The 23,887-nt window shown below is 35.4% G+C and overlaps 3 protein-coding genes across 10 annotated transcripts in view; 2 read left to right on the top strand and 1 right to left on the bottom strand.

Annotated features, from left to right (window-relative positions):
• LOC132160265 (carcinoembryonic antigen-related cell adhesion molecule 3-like) overlaps positions 1-23,887 on the top strand; it is a 387,492-nt gene that overhangs the window by 17,964 nt on the left and 345,641 nt on the right. The gene's annotated exons all lie outside the window — the stretch shown is intronic.
• The window catches only part of LOC132159255 (SLAM family member 5-like), a 151,750-nt gene that overhangs the window by 3,408 nt on the left and 124,455 nt on the right, over positions 1-23,887 (bottom strand). The window lies entirely within an intron of this gene.
• LOC132160285 (uncharacterized) overlaps positions 6,950-23,887 on the top strand; it is a 108,066-nt gene continuing 91,128 nt past the window's right edge. For 3 of the 8 annotated variants that reach the window (XM_059570035.1, XM_059570036.1, XM_059570038.1), the window contains exons 1-4: positions 6,950-7,247; positions 9,638-9,952; positions 10,385-10,726; positions 11,462-11,563. In XM_059570035.1, coding sequence (XP_059426018.1) covers positions 7,208-7,247; positions 9,638-9,952; positions 10,385-10,726; positions 11,462-11,563 — 799 coding nt within the window. In that variant the 5' untranslated portion in view covers positions 6,950-7,207. Of the gene's footprint in view, positions 7,248-9,637; positions 9,953-10,384; positions 10,727-11,461; positions 11,564-11,704; positions 11,734-11,858; positions 13,127-23,887 lie in introns of those variants that run through there. The other 5 variants (XR_009437960.1, XM_059570039.1, XM_059570034.1 and 2 more) reach the window with 5 other exon arrangements.

Below are 23,887 nucleotides of genomic sequence, written 5' to 3'. Positions count from 1 at the left end.
CAATTATATTACAATATAATACAATATTTTTCCCCACCCACATTTTATTGTTAAATAATAGCTGTATAATGAGAGTTGTTGTTGGGTAACTCTCATTTGTTGTAAGTAAAGGATGGTGTGAATTTTCCACCCACTAAGCAAAAAAAAAAAAAAAAAAAACTCAGTGGGCTTCAACCCTTTCATTCCACTGTTTACTGTTTTTATGTTATAGCTATATAACATTGATCATTTTATAGAATTAGTAACTTTAGAGTCATACAATTGCATTAATAACCATCTGACTTTATCTTCTAAATACTAGATTCAGGTCTTTCTTCAAGGCCTATAGCAGGAGTGTTGCATGTTTTTGTTTCATTATGTGTGGGAAATGTGAGGCCGTGGTCACAGCTGAAGAAAGTCAGTGGAGAATGTGACCTCCACACTAACTGTGACGCGTCTGACTCTGCTCCCAGGCTTTGAGTCTTACTGTCTGAACACATATGTGCCACAGACAGACTACATCCACTTCAGACAGGAGCATGGACCTCTCCAGGCCAGCAGACAAATACATACAGTATTAATAGTATAAATACATTTGAATATTAAAAACATTTAAATATAAAAAAAAATTCAATTCAATTAAAAGTTGCCTTTATTTAGGTCTCGACTACCTGTAAGTCCCATTTTTTGATGCCATTGGTATATTTGACAGCATACAGGCAAGTTGTCCCAAATATACTATCTGATCCATTTAACCCTTTGAGGGGTATGGTCCCACATATGGGATTTTTATTTCCGTGCCCCTGGGAGTACAGTCCCAGAACGTTTGGTAACGTCACATAACTGTCAAATTCAAACTGTGCTTTCAGATAATAAATGATCTCTGTCCTAAACATACATGTGTCTGCTGGCCTGGAGCAGGCTCATAATTATTATCTGTGGTCCATCATAAGCGTAAATAAACCTTTAAAATGTTTTCAGCATCAGAAATGACTTTGTGATCCATTGTTTCTATGTTTGATATCTTTTGGTAACTCTTGTTAGCTGTTTAGGTTTACTAGTTTAAGAGTCCAAAGATATTAATGAAGACACGACACACAATAACTTTTCACTCCGATTGTGTTTCTTATTCTGATACTGTTCTGTTCTCTGAATCCACAGGATACTTGAAAACAGGAAACCACCTAGTGTACAGCCCGAAGCCATTTGTTTTGAGAATAATGGCTGGCTGATGAAGTTATTTGCTGGCTAGCCGGCTCAGCCAAAACCTAAATGGCTGCTGCAGCCGCCAAATTTTTCATAGCTGCAAATGGCTGAAGCTGCCACTTCGTGTCTACAGATGTCTATGTTATACTGATTAACTAAATCTCAATCTTTCCAAGCAATTCATGGCTTGCACTATATTTCTACAAAATGCAATACAATGTAATAAAGAAAAAAACAGATTTTACTTTCACAACGTATGCAAATATTTATTTTGTAGTCTGTATGCTACTAAACATTTTCAAATAGCCTACAATTGATGGTAAAAAATTACAGAGGGATTTATGGATATCTACTTTTGTTATCCTGTAAATCAGAATATACTGTGTCAATAGCCTTAAAAAAATGATTTTCGACATGTTTTTTGGAATAAAATGTTATATATCAGGCTAGAAATAATATATTTACAAATCCCTCTGTAAATGTCTTCATAATATAACTAGGTACTACTGAAGTGGAGATTTCGGACTTGGAGTATGAGAGAAAGGTCATTTTGAGAAAACGGGCTTCAAAGATTTATCATCAGACAATGAGATCGCGCATTCAGTCATTTTACTTTCACGATTGGTTGGTGATAAAAAGGAAATTACAATATTTGGATCCAACAGGATTGTACAGAAGAGCTAAACGGTGCATGTGATGACAGGGTGACGGCAGATATCGCGGAGAAGTACACTGTAAACCCTAATGTTGTCTTGACTTAAAAAATCAAGTAATGTTGACTAAACATTACTTAAAATTTTGCGTTTTGGCCCTGCCACTTAAAAATATGAGTTAATTTAACTAATTTACCTTCAAAATGCATAAACTTAAGATTTCAAGTGTTGTGAGCTCAAAATCATGAGTAATCCTTTGGATAAACTCAACGTCACTCTGTTCTTCCTTTAATGTGATTGGCCATGGGAGGAATTCTGCCTAGCAACAAGAGAACAAAAGCACTGATTGGTGGATTACAAAATTTGTCCTTTTGGTCTGTTCGGTTTGCTGAACTACATTTCAAGAGGACGTTTTTTTTAGTGTATTATGTTAGGTGAGTAAAGTTATGTAGATATAAACTTGTTTTGCATGATTTCTACTAGTGAAATATGTTATCCTTGTGGTACGTGATTTTGATATGGTATGATTATTGAAACGACAACTTATAGTATTTGATGAAGTGGCCCAATCGTTTTTCCTTTGAGAGAAAGAACATGGCAGTTAACGTTACTGCTTAACTCGTTAAACCAATACACTGGAAACCCTAATAAGTTGACTGAACTAAATTGAGTAAACTCGTTGCCTCAATTTAATTGAGTAATGGAGTCTCCCAAAACTTACATATTTAAGTTTATTTAACTTGACGCTTTTGTAGAAAACCCTAATAAGTTGACTGAACTAAATTTATTGAGTAAACTCGTTACCTCAATTTAATTGAGTAATGGAGTCTCCCAAAACTTACATATTTAAGTTTATTTAACTTGACGCTTTTGTAGAAAACCCTAATAAGTTGACTAAACTAAATTTATTGAGTAAACTCGTTGCCTCAATTTAATTGAGTAATGGAGTTTCCCAAAACTTACATATTTAAGTTTATTTAACTTGACGGTTTTGTAGATTGTACTTAAATCACTCAGTTCACCAAACTTGGTGCTTATTTAATGTACTTAAACGATTATGTTCACTTAACTTGGTATTAATTTCAAGTGTACTTATATATTTAAGTTAACTCAACATGTAAATTTAACTGAAAATTATGTGCTTATTTTTGACCGCACACTTTTTGCACACTGAAGTAAAACAAATAACAGCATATTTAAACTTTGACCTTTTGACAAAATGTCACAATATTTATGAAAATACAGTAAACCCTATACTGCACTGTAAAAAAAAAAGTTGTGTCAACTTAAAAAAATAAGGCAACTTATCGCTAGCGCTTTTTTGAGTAAACTTAACAAAAAATTACTATGTTTGCGTATTTTAACATCAACCTAATCCATTGGGCAAAGTTACGTCCAGTGGACATCTTTTTATGTCTTTGCAGACGTTGAAAAGACGTCCACTGAGGAGGCAGAATGTTTTATGATGTCTTTTTTTAAATGTTTTTTATGTCTTCTGTACGTCCGATATAGACGTTCACAGATCCTCCTTACAAGGTTTTCTGTGACTTTATTTCTGTCAGACATCTAGAGAAGCTGTTATTGAGAATTAACAGAGGTTTAAATGTTGATACTTTATACATTTGAAGTCACCATTGTGGTGGAAAGTGTTTGGTTTAGTTGGGATCTTGGTCCAGTTACTTCTTGTGTTAGCTTGTCTCTTGCTGTTGTAACAGTGTATTTAAAAACACTGTTTTTGTGGCGAAGAAAGACAAACTTAAATGAGCTCAGGTGTCATCTGCCCTTTATTGGTGTTAGCTTGTCTCTTGCTGCTGTAACTTGTGTGTTGTAAAACACTGTTATTGTGGCAATGAGAGTTGAGATCAGACATGCACATCTTGCTTGTAATGGTGACAAGTTAAAATAAAATGTATTGCTGCAACTGTGGATTCACTTTTATGGATAGAAACCTAGTAGATAAAATAATGTACTTACTTTTTGAAAACTGATCACATCGTCACAAACAGACATCAAGATTGTGAATATGCATCACATCAATGGTGACAATCAGAACAAAAAAGGCTGTAAAATAAGGACGAGTTTGTGCTATGGAGCTCTTTTGTTTGTCGCCGTTGTTGTGATGCATATGCTAAATCTAGAAGCCTGTGTGTGTGAGTACTTGATCCTTTTACTCAAAATATTTCAAATGCATTCATTTTGTCCATCTTCAAAATAAGTATTTTGCTCTTGGTGCCTGTTAAAAATATCAAACAAAACTTATTTTATGATCTCAAATACGTATTATGTGATGACTTTCTCATCAACAAAAAACATCTGATAACACCTGAGCTCATTTAAATTTGTCTTTTTTCACTACAAAAACAGCGTTTTAAAATACACCAACCCAGCAGCAACTGGACCAAGATCCCAAATAAACCAAACACTTTCCACCACAATGGTGACTTCAAATGAATCAAGTATCAACATTTAAACCTCTGAGTGATTTAGGTAGAGTCTACAAAAGCGTCAAGTTAAATAAACTTAAATATGTAAGTTTTGGGAGACTCCATTACTCAATTAAATTGAGGTAACGAGTTTACTCAATCAATTTAGTTCAGTCAACTTATTAGGGTTTTCAGTGTATGTTGATTAAGAACGCAAACATTTGTTGAATTTATGAGAAATCTACAGACGCAAACAGACGAAGTGTAGTCAAATAAAGACCTAAATGTAATATAATACAATATTAATATAAACACACACTGTTATCAGTATTATTTTGGACAAAGTTTTGCACATTTCACTTCAATGTACACTGAAGCATGCGTCGTGAATTAGCAATGTGGAAACGGTGGTTTGTTACTGCAGTAATATCACGTTCAGTGCTATAAATCTCTCCGTTCCAGAATATTTGGTTCATAACATCAATCTTTGATTCAGGTGTTTGTGCAACCGTGCCCTGAAGATTTAACAAAAGTCTGGCTAGGCCTAAGTAAAAAAAAAAAAAAAAAGTAAGTAGGAATTAGGAAAGTAAGTGAGAAGTGAGATCATAATTACCTTGCTTGTTTCTTTCCGCCATTTCACCTCAGTGCGAGAAAAAAAATGCATCACTTCTTCTGTACGGAAAACGAGCAATTTTAATTGGTCGTCAATTCACTGTGAGTCTGTGTATCATAGCAACGAGCACAAGACGGTGCTGTTATGAAACCAGTGGGAAAATAGATCTTGTGTATTGTTTATATATTTCGTGTGTGTGTATGTCTCTATGTGATAGAATTATTATATGATGCAAATAATTCTAGCCGGCTCAGCCAAACTTTATCAGATGGCGGCTCAATTTGGCTTAGGAAATTATTGGCTGGTGGCGGCTGAAATTCTAAATGGCGCAAATGGCGGCGCCTGGCGGCGGCTTCGGGGTCTGACCTAGTGTTTAGAACTAGCATACATCACACTATGGACCGCTATTTCTATACATGGACTCACTGGGGTCTCTAACCTGGAATATGAACTTTTAAGTTTGTTCCAAGCTTTCAGCCTTGATTCCATTCAACAAACATCCTCATCTAGTTTACATAAGTGAAGTTCACATGGTCTGAAATATCCAAGAGTGATTTAAGAGAACCACAGATGTGTCACAGATGCTCAGAAAATATTTAGCAGCCTATAGCAGGAAAAAAATGGCATCCCCCTGGTTGAAAAAAGTTACAAGTAACCCCCTTGGTAAAAATCAATGTTCTGTTAATACAGTGTGTTAATATTACGCAAATCAGATATTAGTTGCAATAATGGTTGCATTACAATGGGCAGAAGACATTTAAAAAAAATTTAAACCCTATATATAGTCCAGTATTATATAAATATATATTTTAGGAAAATAAATGGGAGTGGGAAATAATCAAAGTTCACTTATGAAATATAGCCTATGGGCTAGACAAATAAATTTGATAGGGAGTTATAATAATTAAACACAAGGACAGATGGGAACACACAAGCTGGATTTCTGGCATGGGAGCTGAACATGCAACAGCTAGAAATACAGCAAAATATTTGTATCTGAAATAAAAGAATAAAGATGTAACTATCATCCGCTCATACGCAGCTATGTAGAGCAGTATCAGGAGGAATTATTCATTTTTAAGGATGGATCAAAGCAGCCGGAAACAGGCCGTACTGATGCAGCATTTTTTATTTCTTTGGTATGAAGTAGTAGTCAAAAAGAGGACTACAGATTATCTGTCAGTTTACACTGTGGAGTCGGTAGCAGTTTTACTGGCATTAGACTGGGTGGAAAAAAAATCATCAGAGTCAAGGTGTTATTATAGCCTCAGACAGTTTATTAGCATTATTAAGCATTCAAACTACGAGAGCGCCACTTGCTTCTCACACTTCATAATACGGGAATGGTTGTCTCCTTCCTTTGGGTTCCTGCCCATGTGGGGGTGGAAGGAAATGAAGTTGTGTATATGCTAGTAAAAAATTCTATAAAGCATGAAACAGTAGATGTACAAGTACCAATAAGTAGAGCAGAGGTCAAAACCATCATAAAGCAATATTCAATTTAATATATTAACATTCAACATTTAATATATGGCAAGAATATTGGAACACAGCGGATACAGGACGTCATCTATACAGCATACAAATAAAGTAGTCACAAGCATGAGGAAGGGCAGAAGCCCTAGGGAGGATGTTAGTCTCACGTCTTAGAATGGGTCATACTGGTTTAAATCCAACATTGCACAGAATAGGAAAACATGCCACTGGATTATGCACTTATTATAATGAGCAAGAGACAGTGAAGAAAATACTGCTAGACTGCAAAAAATATAAAGAAGATAGGGCAGAATTAAAGGCTCAGATGGATGAACAAAACATGACACTTGAGCATTTATTAGTGAAAACATCTGGGAGAAAACACAATTTATTAATTTTGGCTTTGAAAAACACTGGGTTAAGTGAAAGAATTTAAAAGGAAGGACATTTCTTAGGTTTTTTTCTTCTTCTTTCTTCTCTCCTTGGATGTCATTTTAATACCCACTCTCCAGTCCAGAAGGTGGCGGTAATGCTCCTTAGAGATGAGTTGCCAACCGCCATTAAACCCGACAGACGAGAAAAACGAAGAACATGACTGCAATGGCGGACATTAGTTTTCAGTAGGATGAGGCGAAGGAAAAACAGCGCAAGTTTCCTTTTTGTCGTTGTTTTTTTTTGTTACACACGTCTCAGTGGCTTGGCGTCGAACATCACATCGCTTGCAAAAATTACACAAGCGTTTTTGTTTTGATGTTTTTCACGGTTTTTGCAAATGGGCGTTCACTTTCACTTCTGTCTAGGAACAGAAAAGTACATTTCGCAATCTAGATTTATTTTCGAAAACGTGGTGGAAAAGGATGTTAGGTGTTTTTCTCACGTGTGTTTTGCTGTTGCAAGGTGAGATATGTTTGAATTTTGACGCATTGGTGTTGTATTCGCCATTTCTGTGTGTGGCGACAAACAGCCTTTTCTTGTGGCGTCGCCTTGTAAAACTAGGTTATCCCACCGGTCACTATTTGTGATATACCACCAGGCTCGGATTGGCTATTTGGGAGCACCGGGAAGTTTTTGGGCCGCGGGGCCGGTTTGGTTTTGGGCGAGACTCGCGCTAACTGCACCTAGTGCAGTTAACAGTGTGTCAATAATGTAAAATGATAGTTAATTACACGTGTTATGTCACAATTCTATGATGGTACAATTTACTCAGGCTGATGACATTTGTTGTGTGACATTAAATTTCTTTTTAGAATAGTTGTACATAAATAGGTTAAGGAAAACAATTATTTTTATTTCTGATAGGGCTGGGCGATATATCGAACGATATGATCATGCGCATCTAATCAGTAAAGCTGCTTCCGTGATCACCGCTAAAATCGCCATCACATAATTGGAGTGGCATTTAATAGACAGCAGAGGTGGGACTTTCAAGTCACAAGCAAGTCTTTAAGTCGTATTCAAGTCCTCAAAGGGTTAAAGCTAAAGAGATAATTAAGTGACTAATTAAATGATGATTTTACATTAGTGATGAACTTCTGCTTTTAACAATCAACATCACTGAAGTAAAGAGAAACACAAGAACTACAACTGAATTTAGCCACAGCCTTCAACTGAAAAAAAAAACACTATGCCACCATAATTGTGGTCAGGGTTTGCTTAACAGCAGGTGTTCATCACTAATGCACAATCATCATTTAATTAGTCACTTAATTATCTCTTTAGCTTTAACCCTTTGAGGACTTGAATATGACTTGAAGACTTTCTTGTGACTTGAAAGTCCCACCTCTGATAGACAGAGCCGTAGATCGCTGACAAGCCACGCCATATCGCGTTCATTATCGAAGGCGATTCATCTGCGATAATGAACGCGATATGGCGTGGCTTGTCAGCGATCTACGGCTCTGTCTATTAAATGCCACTCCAATTATAAGCAGGTGATGGAGATTTTAGCGGTGATCACGGAAGCAGCTTTACTGATTAGATGCGCATGATCATATCGTTCGATATATCGCCCAGCCCTAATTTCTGATTACTTTTTAACTGCAGGCAGACTTTGGCCTACATTATGGTATATAGTAGAAATATTAGGAATGTGCCTTATTCTGTCCATTATTTTCTTAAAGAAAGAACAATAATACAAGAATAAACATTATTTTCTTAAAGAATAAGATAAGGAATCACAATTGTTAATTGGCTTGCGACTTCCCTGAAAGCAGCACCTTGCTTAAAAAAAGCAACAAGTCATCGTTGGAGATATGTGAGCAAAAGATAATAGGAAAAAAAGTATAACAAAAAGTGCAAAGGCAGCACTGAAAGACCAGTACAAAAAAAATCAAAATAACTGTGGGCCAGACTAAGGCATGAAACTCCAGTGCTGAAAATGAATGTCACTCCGGCCCTGTTAATACTAGACACCTTAAAGATAATGTAGATTTAAGATGTTTGTCATATCTTTGTTAACATACTTTACTAGACTTTTGTTTTGGAGCTGTGATGCAGTCTTCATCTTCTCATGGTGCAAACAGGAAATAAAGAACTATTGTCATGTGACATTTTGCACTAATGTGAAACTGCACATATTTAATTGAAACCCTTATAAGGTTATTGTTTTACCCATATTTGCAGGAAATGCACTAAAACATCTGCTTTGAATGCTAAGTATGTAGTCTGCACAGTTTTGAGTAATCTTTTATTTTACTTTATTACAAATGTTGATTTGGGAAAAATAGTCCCAACCAAAGGTTTTGACAGGGTTTCTCATACATGAATACAGCCTCGATCGTGGCTCTCTAAATTTGATTTTAATGTTCTTCCACACAGATTGATAGTAATACATAAATATATCTGAAAAAAAACATTAAAATCTAATTCAGTATATCTCAGAAATAGTCTTTATTTTTTATTTGAACGGGTGAGGTCTGCTAAATGCGTGCAAAATATAAGAGGCTGATCTCTTTAATACTTGGACTGACAAACTGTATTTTGTCTTATTTTGAATTAATAAATGAAATGGTATTGAGTCGTAATAGAGTTATAAATAACATAAGGTTCTTTTCCAATCTCTTTAAATGAATGATATCATCAATAGTCGCCGAAAAAGTCTGTTTATCTGAAGAGTGGATGTGATTCAGTGATGTTCTTCTGCTGTTTGTTTGTATGTGTTTCATTATAAATCCAGACACATTTCTCTCCATCTTTATGATCTGTAGATAAACATTTTAACAACACTGTCCTGTTGTATAACTTTGTCCCAGACATGATTTATAATTATTTTCTCGTTTCTTCTTCAGGTTTATCTGGTGTTGATTCAGAGAAAGTGTCAGTGATGGAGGGAGATTCAGTCACTCTACACACTGGCATTAAAACAAATCTAAAAGACAGAATAAAGTGGTATTTTAATAATGAACGTATCGCTTGGATCACTGGAGAACACAGTAAGATCTGTGCAGATGCTGAGTGTAAAGAGAGATTCAGAGACAGACTGAAGCTGGATCATGTGACTGGATCTCTGACCATCACAAACATCAACACCACAGACTCTGGACTCTATACACTAGATATCAACAGCCGCTACACTGAAAATATCTTCAGTGTTTCTGTTCATGGTGAGTCATTTAACATTTAAAAGCAGGCAATATACGTTTCAAATCAGTTGTGTTTACACTTAACACCTGAGTAACAAAAACTGTGAATGATTTATGTGAGGGATATCAACCGTTAGGTGTGCATTGCACAGTTTTAATGTAAAATGTAGAGGAAAAGAACCACTTGATGTGCAACTAGCCATGGATTATCAGTGGTCACTTGTCAACACTGGCAACTTAAAACTGTTATTTGTGTTTACAGCACAATATTTGACCGAAACTGAAAAAGGCAGTTCTTTTCGTCAGTTAAATAAATCTCTTTTCATCTTATAAAGTGATCTTCTGTGTGAATTAAGTTTACCGTACTTATTTTTACCGTAATTATTACCACACTCTTTCATGTGTAGTTTGTTGTTCTCTGCAAAATGCATCATCTGTTGGTTTGTGTTTCAGATGCTCCTGCCGCTGATCGAGAAGAAATAAAGACAGTGAAGGGAGAATCTGTCACTTTAGATCCTGGTGTCATGAACAACACAAATTGTTCGTTCACGTTTCTTTTTAATGACGTCCGCATCGCTGAAATCAGTGAAGAACCCAGTAAGAGCTGCACAGATGTTCAGTGTGAGGATGCTGATGAGAGATTCAGAGACAGACTGAAGCTGGATCATCAGACTGGATCTCTGACCATCACAAACACCAGAAACACAGACTCTGGACTTTATCAACTACAGATCATCATCGACATCAGCAGCTTCAGTATTAGGAGGAGCAGGAGTTTCAGTCTTACTGTCACTGGTGAGTGTCATTCAGTGCAAATTAAATCAACTGCCTTTCATTGAGAACTGGTTTGAGTAACATTTCAATAGTTTTTATTACAACCCTCTACATTGCAAGTAAATCACTCGCATATGTGACTAAATCTTCACTCTGGGCGACTAAATGAAGTCTAATTTTAGTCAATAGCTAATAAATTCTCAGATTTTCAGGCTAAGTATAAGTTTAGCTCAGATATATTTTCACTCGCCGAACAAACTCTGACTGAGCACTTCAGAGTTTCACTCTTCGCCAAGTGTTCTGTGCTGTTTTTCAGTTCATCTGAATGGATGTGCAACGCACCTGTATTTGACGTACCGTAAACTCTAGTGTGAAGGTGCACAACTTGATGTTGTTTGTCTCACACGTAGAGAGAGAGATAACTGATGTGCTACATGTAAATTATATTGTTTCCTTTGGAATTTTTCAGCTTTAAGAACTTCAGGGGTTTTAAAAAAAAACTGTGAGAAAATGGAAAAAAAATATCATTGTGTCTGTAGAAGGTTGTATTAACCTGCACAATGTATTAAATGCAGAAAGTTTCCTGTAAGTATTGATATTTCCTGTTGTTTGTGTTGTTTTAGTTCCTGTACCTCAGAAACCACCATTTGTCAATTAAATACATACCACACAACTGATGAACAAAGCAGAAAGGTGTAAATATCAGACAGAAACCTCAAGTTAAACTGATACGACTGTCTCTCTTTATCATTACAGGTTCAGGTTCGTCTCTAGCTGCTGTAGCAGGAATATGTGCTGCTCTAGTTATTCTGATCGTGACTGCAGCTGCTGGTGTAATGTATCTTAAGCAAAAGAAAGGTGAGTATTACACACAGATCACTGAACAAGATTAAATAATAGAGCCATTGAGTGTGCAAGATGTGAAAATATGTATTTTGATTCTAATTCCACAAAAGTTGTCTTCATATGTAAATGAGTTTGTCGTTATTGTTCAAACAGGAAGGGGGGCGGAGCCAAATAATGATCAGGTAATATAAACCTAAAGTCCTCAATAACACAGTTCTAATCTTTAAATAAGTTTTGTGTGTGTGACTAAATCATCAGTCCTGTTCATTTATTTTACCTTCTATTATTGTTTTTTATTTTTTTACAGACGAATACTATGAGATACTCAACCGTTAAACAGACTGAAACTGCTACTATTGGCTCATCCCATAAACAGACTGAAACTGCCACTGAAAAACCAGTGTAACATTATTTTTTTTATATACTTCCATTGAATGGTCCAGTGAAGAGATGATGGGAAATGAGGAAATAAGAATCAAGCTCACTCAAACAGTAGTCCACGTATATTTTCAGTTACATAAACATTGCTTTGAAAAAGGCAGTTAAGCAGGAAACCAGCAATAAAGAAACAAAGCAGCACATTAGCAGCAGCAGAACAGTGAGTGCTTGAGGATTTCAGTATTCAGCTATTGTGACCAAGAACAGTGAATGATTTCTGTTTCTTGTGATCTGCACCATAATGCTATTTCCACTGATGTCCTTAACATGTCAGTTATCCTCTTTAACATGAATTTTTACATGAATACCTCGCCAAGATGACCATCATGACAAGGAAATGTATTTGACTCCTTGCAAATAATCAGACAAGGCCTCGTACTGTAAGACACAAGTGCACTTTCCATAATATAGTTGCCAGTACTGGTTACATTATTGTGCTCTTGACATCTCACTGACTCGACATATTTGTAGTGTGAAACAATGTGATTTTAGATTGTTACAGTTAGTTGGTTAGCAATCACGTACTTCATATTCTCATTCATTTGAATAATCATGGAATCACAGTGTACTGTATTAACAGTCGTTACTGCGTTTGAGAGGGGGGAAAATTTCAAATCATGAATTTAAAAAAATCCACTAAGGAAAAACTTGATGATGTGCAATGCTAGATCCATTAAGTACACAAATCACATGGTGTGTTCATCCAATCAATGACACTGACACCTTTAAATATTCAAATGAGAATGCTAACCTGGGTTTAATCTGATCCCTTATCATGCTAAAAACACATCACTCATGAGGCAGATTAGCCTGTGAAATATACATGTTTGAAAAATGCTAAAAAGGATCACAAATTTTAATCCTGCCTGAAACGGTGTATTGAGATTTCTTGGTGTGCTGTTTAGATCTTAGTCTTACTCTCTTAGTCTCCTTCATGTGAGGATTTTGTTTTCCCATCTGTCTCTCTCAGTTCCATTCATGAATGGATTGTGTGATTGTTATGTGTTTATAAAATATAATATCACTGTGTGATAGAGATGATTTGCCTGTTCGTTTAAGAACTCCTGTCCTCTTGTGAATTTGTCTATTATTTTATGCTCCATGTAAATATGTTAACATTCTCGATAGGAATTATGGACTTCAAAGCAACTTTATGTAAAGTTGGACTTCAAAGCAACTTTACATAATTTTCTGTAAAGTTGCTTTGTAACGATTTGTATTGTAAAAAGCGCTATACAAATAAACTTGAATTGAATTGAACTTCAGTGATATCTTTTTTTATGTAAATGTTCTTATATCAGAGATAAAATACTGTCATTTGCCAAACTCCTCACAAAAGCCTGTTACATCGTTAAGAACTGGACATGAAGGTTTTCATTTCATCAACACAAATGCTCAGTGTTTATAGTGAGCTGTTCAAATTTGAAATATGTGTATAAAGAGATTTTACTTTGTTAAAAGAGAAATATGTGCCTTTGCTTAGCTTTGCATCAGCCAAAATAAAATAAAAAAAACGGTTACCCCCCCACGTTTTGAACTCAAGACATGAAAGTGCACAAATTTCTACACTTTCTGATAATGTTCTGTTCTCTGAATCTACAAGATACTTGAAAACAGTGAACCACCTAGTGTTAAGAACCAGCACATCACACTTTGGACCGCTCTCCCTTTCATTACATCAGTTCCAGTTTTGGCGGTTTTCAGATGTAACATTTCACAAAACATCTCCAGAAACCTTAATAGCTTATTTTAAAGAAAATCTACATTATATTTCTATACATGGACTCACTGGGGTCTCTAAGCTGGAATATGAACTTTAAATTTGTTTCAAGCTTTCAGCCTTGATTCCATTCAACAAACATCCTCATCTAGTTCACATGAGTGAAGTTCACATGGTCTGAAATATCCAAGAGTGATTTAAGAGAACCACAGATGTGTCACAGATGCTCAGCAAATATTTAGCTGCCTATAGCAGGAAAATAAAAGTGAACCCAGGGCTAGAATTGAGGGGGGTGGCCTCCCCCTGGTGGAAAAAAAATGAGATGAAAATAGATGTCAAATTGTGTTGGATACAGGCTCACACAGAGATTACAGGAAATTAAATGCCAGATCTGTTGGCAAAAAAGGCAACAATATTGAGATTGAGGTTCCATTAGGAAGAAGAGAAATTAAATCAATTATTAAATTAAATATTCAAAATGAGTGGCAGAAGAAATGGGATGTAGCACAGGAAGACTTTATTATAAAAATAGTTAATTTTGGAAGATATAGGAAAAGAAGAGGTGATTTTAAGATTAAAGTTTGAACGCGACTAAATGCATGCTAATTGTAGGGTAATGTAATCAGCTGAACATGTGATAATATTCAAATGTAGGAAATATAATACAGAGTGAATCAAAATGATTTAAAACTAAAAGGGAATAATAAGTTAAAATATATACATTTTAGGAAAAAAATTTAAGCGGGAAATAATCAAAGTGCACTACTGAAATATAGCCTATGGGCGAGACAAATTAATTTGATAGGGAGTTATAATAATTCAACACAAAGATGAATGGGAATATGCAACAGCTAGAAATACAGCAAAATGTTTGTATCTGAAATAGAATAAAGATGTAACTATCATCTGCTCATACGCAGCTATTTTGGATTGAATTGTCTAATGTTTTAATCATAATGTTCTCCAGGATTAGGATGTATTGTTCAACTTCCTTAATATACAAAAATATAAAATCAGTCAATTCTTTATTATTAACCTATTATTGCTTCTTGCTAAATTATTCACCGCGCTGTAAATTCACTCATCAAAATCCTTTATTATTTTTGAAATCGAGGTTCAACAGTAAAATATAAGCTGTTTTTTTTTTTTTTACATTTTAAATTTGTTTCGTTAAAGCTAATAATTTTCTGTAAAGTTGCTTTGTAACGATTTGTATTGTAAAAAGCGCTATACAAATAAACTTGAATTGAATTGAATTGTAATAGAAAGCAGCTGATTTAAAATAGTAAGAATGTTTAAAATGCTACTGTTTTGGCTGTACTTTGGATAAAATAAAGGCAGGCTTGGTGAGCAGAAGACTTCTCAAAAAACATTAAAAATCTTACTGCTGAAAAACATTTGACTGGTAGAGTATTTTAAATAAAATAATTATTTACAGAGTTTAATAATAGCCATTACTAACATTTAGTGTTTACAAAACTGAGCAAGATAAAATAACCATACAAAGGCAATACAATTAATTAACACACTAAAGTACAGTGTAAGCAACGCCAATACTTCTGATGTTTTATTTAACAAATGGAAATCAATTAAATAATTTAAAATTGTTGACTAAACAACAACAGCTACAATAATATTAATAATAATACAATTTAAAGTTGTGGAAAACACAGAAAAAAAAACAAAAACAAAAAAACAAGACTTCGACCTGTTTAAGAAGATCCTTGCTCCTATGTTGCGTTGCCAAGAGATGTTCACGGGCAATTCTCAACAGATCTGTCCATCTATGGTCCAACACGAAGACCAGCCGTTCTGAGGGGTCCAGTGTGAGCTGAACGAGGGACGCAGTTATGCCCAATGGTGTGGTGTTCTACAGAAGATTAACAGGATTACTTCATTAAAATATGTGTCTTGGTGTTTTGTGCACATATGAGACAGACAGTTTACACACATAAGTGCCTGTATGAATTATTTATTTACCTGCATCTGGAAGAAACCCTTCTTTCCTTTGATCCTCCACTGTCAAAGTGTGTGGTGTGATATTATGGTGGAGTGAGACGGGTGGATGGGTCTTGACACAGCATGCATCATCTTAACATAGTTTCAAATTAAATATATCAAATGTATTTTACATTTACATTTATTCATTTAGCAGACGCTTTTATCCAAAGCGACTTACAGATGAAAAATTCATTATATTTATATATATATATATATATATATATATATATATATATATATATATATATATATATATATATATATATATATATTTGCACTAAAGTCTTGAAAATCGCATAACATTCAAAACAGTTGCTATAATTAATCACATAAATATGATTATATGATAATATAATAAGTAATTAATTATACGTTTTTTTTTTTTTTTAAAGAAGGACAGAATTCACTTTACCTGCTTGTTGAGAGTATGGTGCTGATCTCTGAGGTAAATAAAAAACTAACAAACAAACAAACAAAAAACACATACTTGAGGTATAATCTTAAGAATTCTTGCAATAAAAAATCAATTATGTAATAGTTAATTTTTTTTATTTTTTTATTCAGTATTAACAATACAATACAACAACATCTGTTTATGCCAAGGTTGATACACAAATACACTACTAAAACAGGCATACAAAACAAACAATAAACACAAAATAAAATAAACTAAAAAAAAAAAAAAAAAAAAAAAAACACGAGACCAAATTACATAAAAGGATCAAATTAAACATATTTCGAAAGTACAAGATCGGTCTTAATAGCCTTTCTATTTTTAAGACCTCTTACAGTGGTGTGATATTGTTTTAGCTCTGCTAAAAGGTGTTCAAAATTTGGTTTGGACTCTGCCCATTTCTTCTTATGAATATGGAATTTTCCTAAGACTAAAAACAATTGGACAAAAAAAGAAAAATCCTTATCTGTTCCACCATCTTCAAAGTAAATAAACACATCTTTCCCCCTCAATGTTAAAGTTTGTCCAGTTTTACGTCTTATATAGTTTTCAACATCTCTCCAAAATATCTTACTATATATACAGTCATAAAACAGATGACAAATTGTTTCATCAAAATTACCACAAAAGGTACAGGAATATTCAATGTCAATTTTAAATCTCTCTAAAGTTTTCTTTGCTGGGTATATTCTATGTACAATTTTATAAGACACCTCCTTTATTTTATTATTTAAGAGGAATTTGTCCCCAATTAACCACATTCTTTCCCATATGATTTCTTCAAACTGAGAAGCCCAAAAGGATCTTGCTGCAGGAAGTGTTTTAGTGTGCATTAGATTCCTAATGTATTTGTTTGGGCATTTTTTGGTAGTGATGTCAATGTCGCCAAGGAAAATTTCTTGTGTAGTCAAATAACTGCCACTTACAACAGTTGAGTTATATTTTAAGATCTGAATGATATTTCTTGGCACAGCATCAAAAACGATAGCATATCTACCCATCTTTGGTAATATATAGATTTATTTTTATATTGAATATTCCTGTTGTTCCAAATATAACAGTTCGTGGGAGAAAAATTGTGTTTGTAGACCATTTTCCAGGCTAACAGGGCATGCTTGTGAAAGTTGGCCAACTTCACAGGTAACTTCTCAATTTTAAAGTCACATTTCAACAAGAAGTTTAATCCTCCCAGTGAATCAAAAATCTGTTTGGGAAAGGTGTTCCAAATGCTCTTTGCTTCCTTAATTAAATTACTTAACCATCTCACCAAAAAGGAATTACTTAAGGTTTCAAAAGTCAACACTTCAAGACCACCATCTTTCCTTAAATTACATAAAATATCTTTACGTAAATAATGGGATCTATTCCTCCAAATGAAATTAAATAAGATCTTATCAAGTTTTTTATATACACTAGCTGGCATTCCCATGGATGAAGATAGATAGACGGCACGTGATACCCCTTCTGCCTTAGACAATAGAACTCTACCATTCAGTGACAAGTCCCTCATCAACCATATATTAAATCTTTTCCTTATTTTCTCTACTATGGGGTCAAAATTGAGATTACAACGCCTTTTTTCATTTTTATCAATGATAACTCCCAAGTATGTTATTGTATTTTTAACAGGAATACCACTTATGACTGATAAGACACATTCCTTTAGTGACAACAAGGCAGATTTATTTAGATTCATTATTAAACCCGAGACTTCGGAGAATTTTGTGATAGAATCAATTGCTTTGATAACCTCGTGCTTATTACGGAGAAATAATGCTGTGTCATCCGCTAACTGTGAAATTTTAAATTCTAATGTCAATATACCTTGGAACTGGGCATTTTTAATATGTCTAGCCATGATTTGTGTAACAAGGAGAAATAGAAAAGGACTAAGGGGACATCCTTGTCGTATTCCACGACCGACCTCAAATCTAGGAGTTGTGCCATGAGCAAGTTTAACTGAGCTGTTACATCCTTTGTATAGAGTTTGGATAGCCTTTAAAAACTGTTCTCCAAAACCAAAGCATTTGATCGTTTTTAACATAAATTGATGACTAACAGTGTCAAATGCTTTATAAAAATCGACAAATAGGACAAAACTATCATCTACTATGTATTCAGTGTAATCAATCATATCCAAAATCAAACGTATATTATTACCTATATTCCGGCCTGGCATAAAGCCTGATTGTTCTTCATCAATTATATCATCTAACCCTGATTTTAATCTTTTAGCAAAAATGAGTGCAAATATTTTAGCATCACTATTCAATAAACTAATTGGTCTCCAATTTTCAATACTTAATTTATCTTTGTTTGGTTTGGGTATCAGTTTAATTAGTCCTTGGCGCATAGTTGGTGGGAGTTCCCCTTTCTCAATGGCTTCTATATAAACTTTAACTAAAAAAGGAGCTAACAATTGGTCAAAAACCTTGTAAAATTCACTTATTAGCCCATCATTCCCTGGCGATTTATTTTCTTTTAGAGAGGCAATGCATTTTTGCACTTCTGATAAACAAATCTCTCTGTCACAAACCAATTTAAAGCCATCGTCAATGACATCAAAATAATTTTGTTTACTTTTTAGGAAGAAATCCATATTTTTTGCATTTTCGACATCAGAAGAGTACAATCTTTGATAAAAATCAGTTATGTATTTTGATATCTGGATCTTATCATCACAGACGACATCATTGATTTTCAATTTACTTAGGGATGATACTTCAAAGTTTCTTTTTTCTAGATTAAAGAAATATTTAGTGCATTTTTCTCCTTTTTCAAGCCATTTCCTCCTAGATCTGACAAAAGCCCCTTTAGCTTTGTCTTCATACATCTTGTCCAATTTAAGTTGTAAAGAAGTTAATTCTGTAAATTCACATCCAGTTAAATTAACTTTCTCTGATAGCTTTATTATTCTAGTGATAACTCTGGATTCTTCCTCTCTCTTGTCTTTGGCTATTTTCTTCCCTAGTTTTATAGCTAACTTACGAACTTCAAATTTCATCAGCTCCCAGCAGCTTCCAAAGTTGTCATCAAGACTAGCTTTTCTCCAATATTTTCCAATTATCACGGCGGCATCATCCTTAAATTGTTTATTTTGTAATAGCATTTGGTTTAATTTCCAATAATCTCTGTTTGGTTTGTAACTAAGTATTATTAAATCTATCTTTATATAAATGGCTTGGTGATCTGTGAGAACAGTAGGTTCTATATGAACTGAAACCATCTTGTCATCGATCTCCGAAGAGATCATCCAGAAATCTATACGGGACTTCTGTGACCTATCTTTATTACTCCAAGTATATATGCTTTTGTTGGGATTTTTTTGTCTCCAGATATCAACAAGACTCATCCTTTGACATACATTCTCCAACTCATCTGAAGAACTGTTTCTTGGAGGCCATCTATCCAGATTTCCATCCATAACTGTATTAAAATCACCTCCCCATATAATTTTGGCAGTAGGAAAAGTTGTAATCAGCTGGTTAATTTTATTTTCTATTGTTGTAAATAACAGCTTGTTGTCTTTTTTGTTGTTACACGCATAGATGTTTACAATAATGAATTGAGAATGATCTACATCAACAACCAGTATTACCCATCTCCCATTTGAATCTGCTAAATGTTTAATAATGTGCTCTTTAAAGTTTCCCTGTAAAATAGCGACCCCTGCTGACCGGTTACTCCCAAATGAAAACCATATTTTTTTCCCCCATTGACTCTCCCAAAAAGAAATATCTGATTTAGTCGCATGAGTCTCCTGTATAAAATAAAAATCAGCACCTTTGTTTTGAAAAAATAAAAATAAACATTTCCTTTTCAATTGGTCTCTAGCACCTCTGGCATTTACAGATAACACAGATACAGACAAAAAAACTCAGAACAAATAACGTTAACGAACTTTAATGAACTTCTTTGCAAAAACTGTGAGATAACTGCTATAATGTAATCATTAGCTGCCTCAATGCCCCTTATTACACATGGGGGGTTACCTTAAGATATGGTTGCACTTCAACAGAGCATACAGGATCTTTCCTTTTCAGGTGTCTTTAATTTCTTTTCCATTCACAAATGCTCTGGTCCCCACGAAATAAGCCTTCTCTCCTTTCTTTCTTGCCGTTTCTACAGTTGGCCAGAGCCGGCCGCGAATGGCTCTGTCTTCAGCGGTCAGGTCTTCTTTGAAACGAAGCTTCTTGCTGCTCAGGAACTCACTCTTCTTAGATGCCCTCCAGATTAAGTCTCTCGCTGTTCTCGACACAAACCGGATGATCACTGGTCTTGGTTGCTGATTGGAATTGCCATCTTTGCGTCTCCCAATTCTGTGTACCACGTCGATTGCCTCCATCACTGCTCCAACCTCACTAGCCGAAAGCACTGCACGGCAGACCTCTTGCACACGAGACTTCAAGTTATCATCCTCTCTCTCTGGGATCCCGTGCAAACGTAGGTTCTGTCGTCGGCTGTATCGATCACTCTCATTTACTTTAGTTTCCATTTCACTGACTTTTCTCTGGAGTGTCTCGCATGAAGCTTTTAAGATGCTATTCTGTTTTTTCAGATCTGCCACTTCTTTATGACAAAAGTCCAAAGACTTTTTCAGACCATCTATCTGGACTGTATTGTAATGCACCGCCTTGTCTGTCTGATCCGCCCGTTCGTTTATCTTGTCGATGACGGCAGAGATGATGGTATCCTGAAGTTCCAGAAGCAATGGCTGTTCTTCGTTGCCTCTTACCTTTTTCATTTGAGGTTTTGTAGGCGTGTTAGGAGATGAGACACACTCCTCAAAAGCACTGGCCTGGCATGCATAAGAGTGTATTTCTCGGGCAGTTCGTTTTTCCTTATTTGTCACCACTTCCATTGCACTGTTATGCTAGCTGAAGAGTTAGCAATGACTAGCTCGAATAATAAGACGCTATTTTTCCGAAAACCGGCATAAAAAAGGAAATTCAATAACACTGCAGTCGAGCAACCAGTAAAAAAAAAAACTTTTAGCAGCAAAATTAAATTCTAAATGTTAATTTGAGCAGCAATATTCAACAGTTGTTCCAGGTCTATTCAAATTGCGTCTGGTCTCGCCGCCATCTTGAATCGGCTCCAATTATGTAATAGTTAATGAAGCCGAGGTAGTTTGGCAGCGTTACGTCACAAATCATGTGACCTGCATAGCAACAAGCCGCCGCCGTGTTTGAAGGGTAAAACAAACCGAAGGCAATCAAGGCAAAGCCCGAGGAAAATCAAAAAGGTATCTATTCACAGAAGTTTTGTTGTGGATTATGTCAGTTATGGATACTAACGGACTACTTTGTATTAATGATGAAGGATATCTGTGTATGCGAATGTATGTCGGTGGTGAGAAGTGAAGTGAATGTAATAAAACACTCATGTAAAGCGCTTTGTGACTAACGTTAGCTAACGTTACATGTATGTGAAAGGCGCTAGCAGCTATACAAATACAGATCTTCTTTCTTCTATTACAGAATGTCTTATCAATATATAGAAAGTCTACTTGCGCCTGCATTGACCAGGTACCACAGAAAGCTGTCGCTTGTAGGTTTAACGTTACAATCTTGTCCCTATCGACATCCAGCTGAGTCCTGGGAGAACAACCCAAAGGCATGGCCCAGGCTCGAGTATCCAAACATATACACCATGTGTCCTACACTTGCAGTCATGTTTAAATACCCATCAAGCATCGATTACATTAACTGTTCATTTAGAAAAAAAAAATGTTTATTCAAAAGCACTGTGTTACACAATGGCTGTAATGAGCTCAGTCTGTCAGTGGCACAGCTTGTACAGTGTCAGTGAGGGACACGGTTTTTTCAAAAAAGCAAAAATAGACTAACTGCAGAAACGTATCTTATTCCCCACACAACTAGTGCATTTCATTGTTGCTTATCAGTGTAGAGCTGCCGACCATTATGCATAGCAATGTCATAACATAGCAACAGAAAATTGAGTGGCCATCTCTGCAGTGGTATTATTTTGTTATTCTTTGATTTGCCGAATCATTGCTAATTTTTTAGGCATGATTCTCGGCAGTTTTCTCGACATATCTGCGCTCATTTGTCTTCCGCTTCGTGTTGCTTAATGGTGAGTGCTTGTTTGTTTTACCCTTCGCCGCAGTTGCTATGCGCGCGCAGTGCATTATGGGAGTAAAAGTCCCGGATGTCCGACCTCGAGAATGTTGTTCAAACAAAACAATTTCGTGAAGAAATCTCCGATCATAAAACGCGTCTCCTCTCCTTCAGAGCGAATGATTGACAGATGAGTATCCGCTGCTTGAATTCCCCGCCACGGAAGAGGCGAAACAGCGCCGGGAAATCTACGTGTGGCCACAAATATATGCGCGGCGCTGCGCTATAAAACCCATTCATCTCAAGCATGTTTTGTTGCTGCGTCCAAGTAGGGGTAACTGCAGCCTGGCGCAATGGGCGTGGCAAAAGGTGGGCGTGTCGAAAGGTTTCTCATTGGTGGAAAGAAAGGTAGGGGGCGTGGCAAAAGGTTTAGCGAAAACTGTCTGTTCCGCCTAAAGGCGAGCCCAGACAAGCAAGCAGTTTCGGCCCAGATCCAGCCCACATCTGGCCCGTGTGAAATCCATATGGGCCAGATGTGGGCCGGATCTGGGCCGAAACTGCTTGCTGTCTATTGGCCTATAGATTAATAGAAAGCGATAAATTAAACACATAATCCTATAAAACCATTTTAAATTCATCCAATGTAAAAACAGCGTTAATGATGTAAAGAATATTATTTTAAATTACTTTCGAAAGTACCTTCAAAACGGCTTACTGACGTCATCACCACCGCACGTTTAGGTCTTAGTTTATCAATAATCAAAGCAGGGGCGATTCTAGGATTTTGATTTTAGGGGGGCTCAGCCCCCAATAAGGGTATGATTAAAAAAATATTATTTGACTATTAGGATAGGGTGATATTCTACTAACCTTACTGCTATCCACTATTCCATTGTATTCCCTGTAATTTCATATATGGGAGTAGGAGTACTGACTGAGCCATATACAAATAGGGAATGTCGATTTTTTTTTACAATAAAGACCTCCTGATTCATTCACTGTACAAACACACGCACACATGTTTCCAGTACAAACACAACATTTTACTGTTTGCATTTCTATGCTCACATACAAACCTCAGATAGGATTTTTTTCCTTTGACGATCCCAATGCTTTTTCTTATAAAATGTACAGGGAAATTTGCAGACAATTAAAACAATTTCAGGGTTCAATGACTAAAATGAATCTTGGGAACACAGTGGTATTGTGTGTGTGAGAGGCTGTCTACGTTCTATTCTCACCTGACTGTTGCTCATTTGCAGACCTACTCCCACACGACAAGAAAAAATGTCGTATATCCATCTACAATGAAATATAAATTATTTTAGTTTTTTAGCCTTTATAATCAACAATACGGTTGGATATTCATAAAGTCACCCCATGAAAATTTATGTCATTTTAAGTATTTTAACTAACCAGCTAATATTCATTAAGAATATAGACAAACCATGTATTAATGTTATTGTCTATTGGCAATATGATTAATCTGTTCTATATTTATTTCTATTTATTAAAAATATCAACATGAATTATCAATTTGCCACTTCTATAAATCAAGAACAAATCTAGTATTAATAGTATAAATCAAGAAAATCAAAAATCCCTTTACTCTACGCTTACTCTAATTTATGTATCATGACACT

Source organism: Carassius carassius, chromosome 16 (genome assembly GCF_963082965.1).
Source record: "Carassius carassius chromosome 16, fCarCar2.1, whole genome shotgun sequence".
Classification (NCBI taxonomy): domain Eukaryota; kingdom Metazoa; phylum Chordata; class Actinopteri; order Cypriniformes; family Cyprinidae; genus Carassius; species Carassius carassius.
The sequence above is the reverse complement of the archived record's forward strand: the minus strand, read 5'-3'. Positions and strand labels throughout refer to the sequence as shown.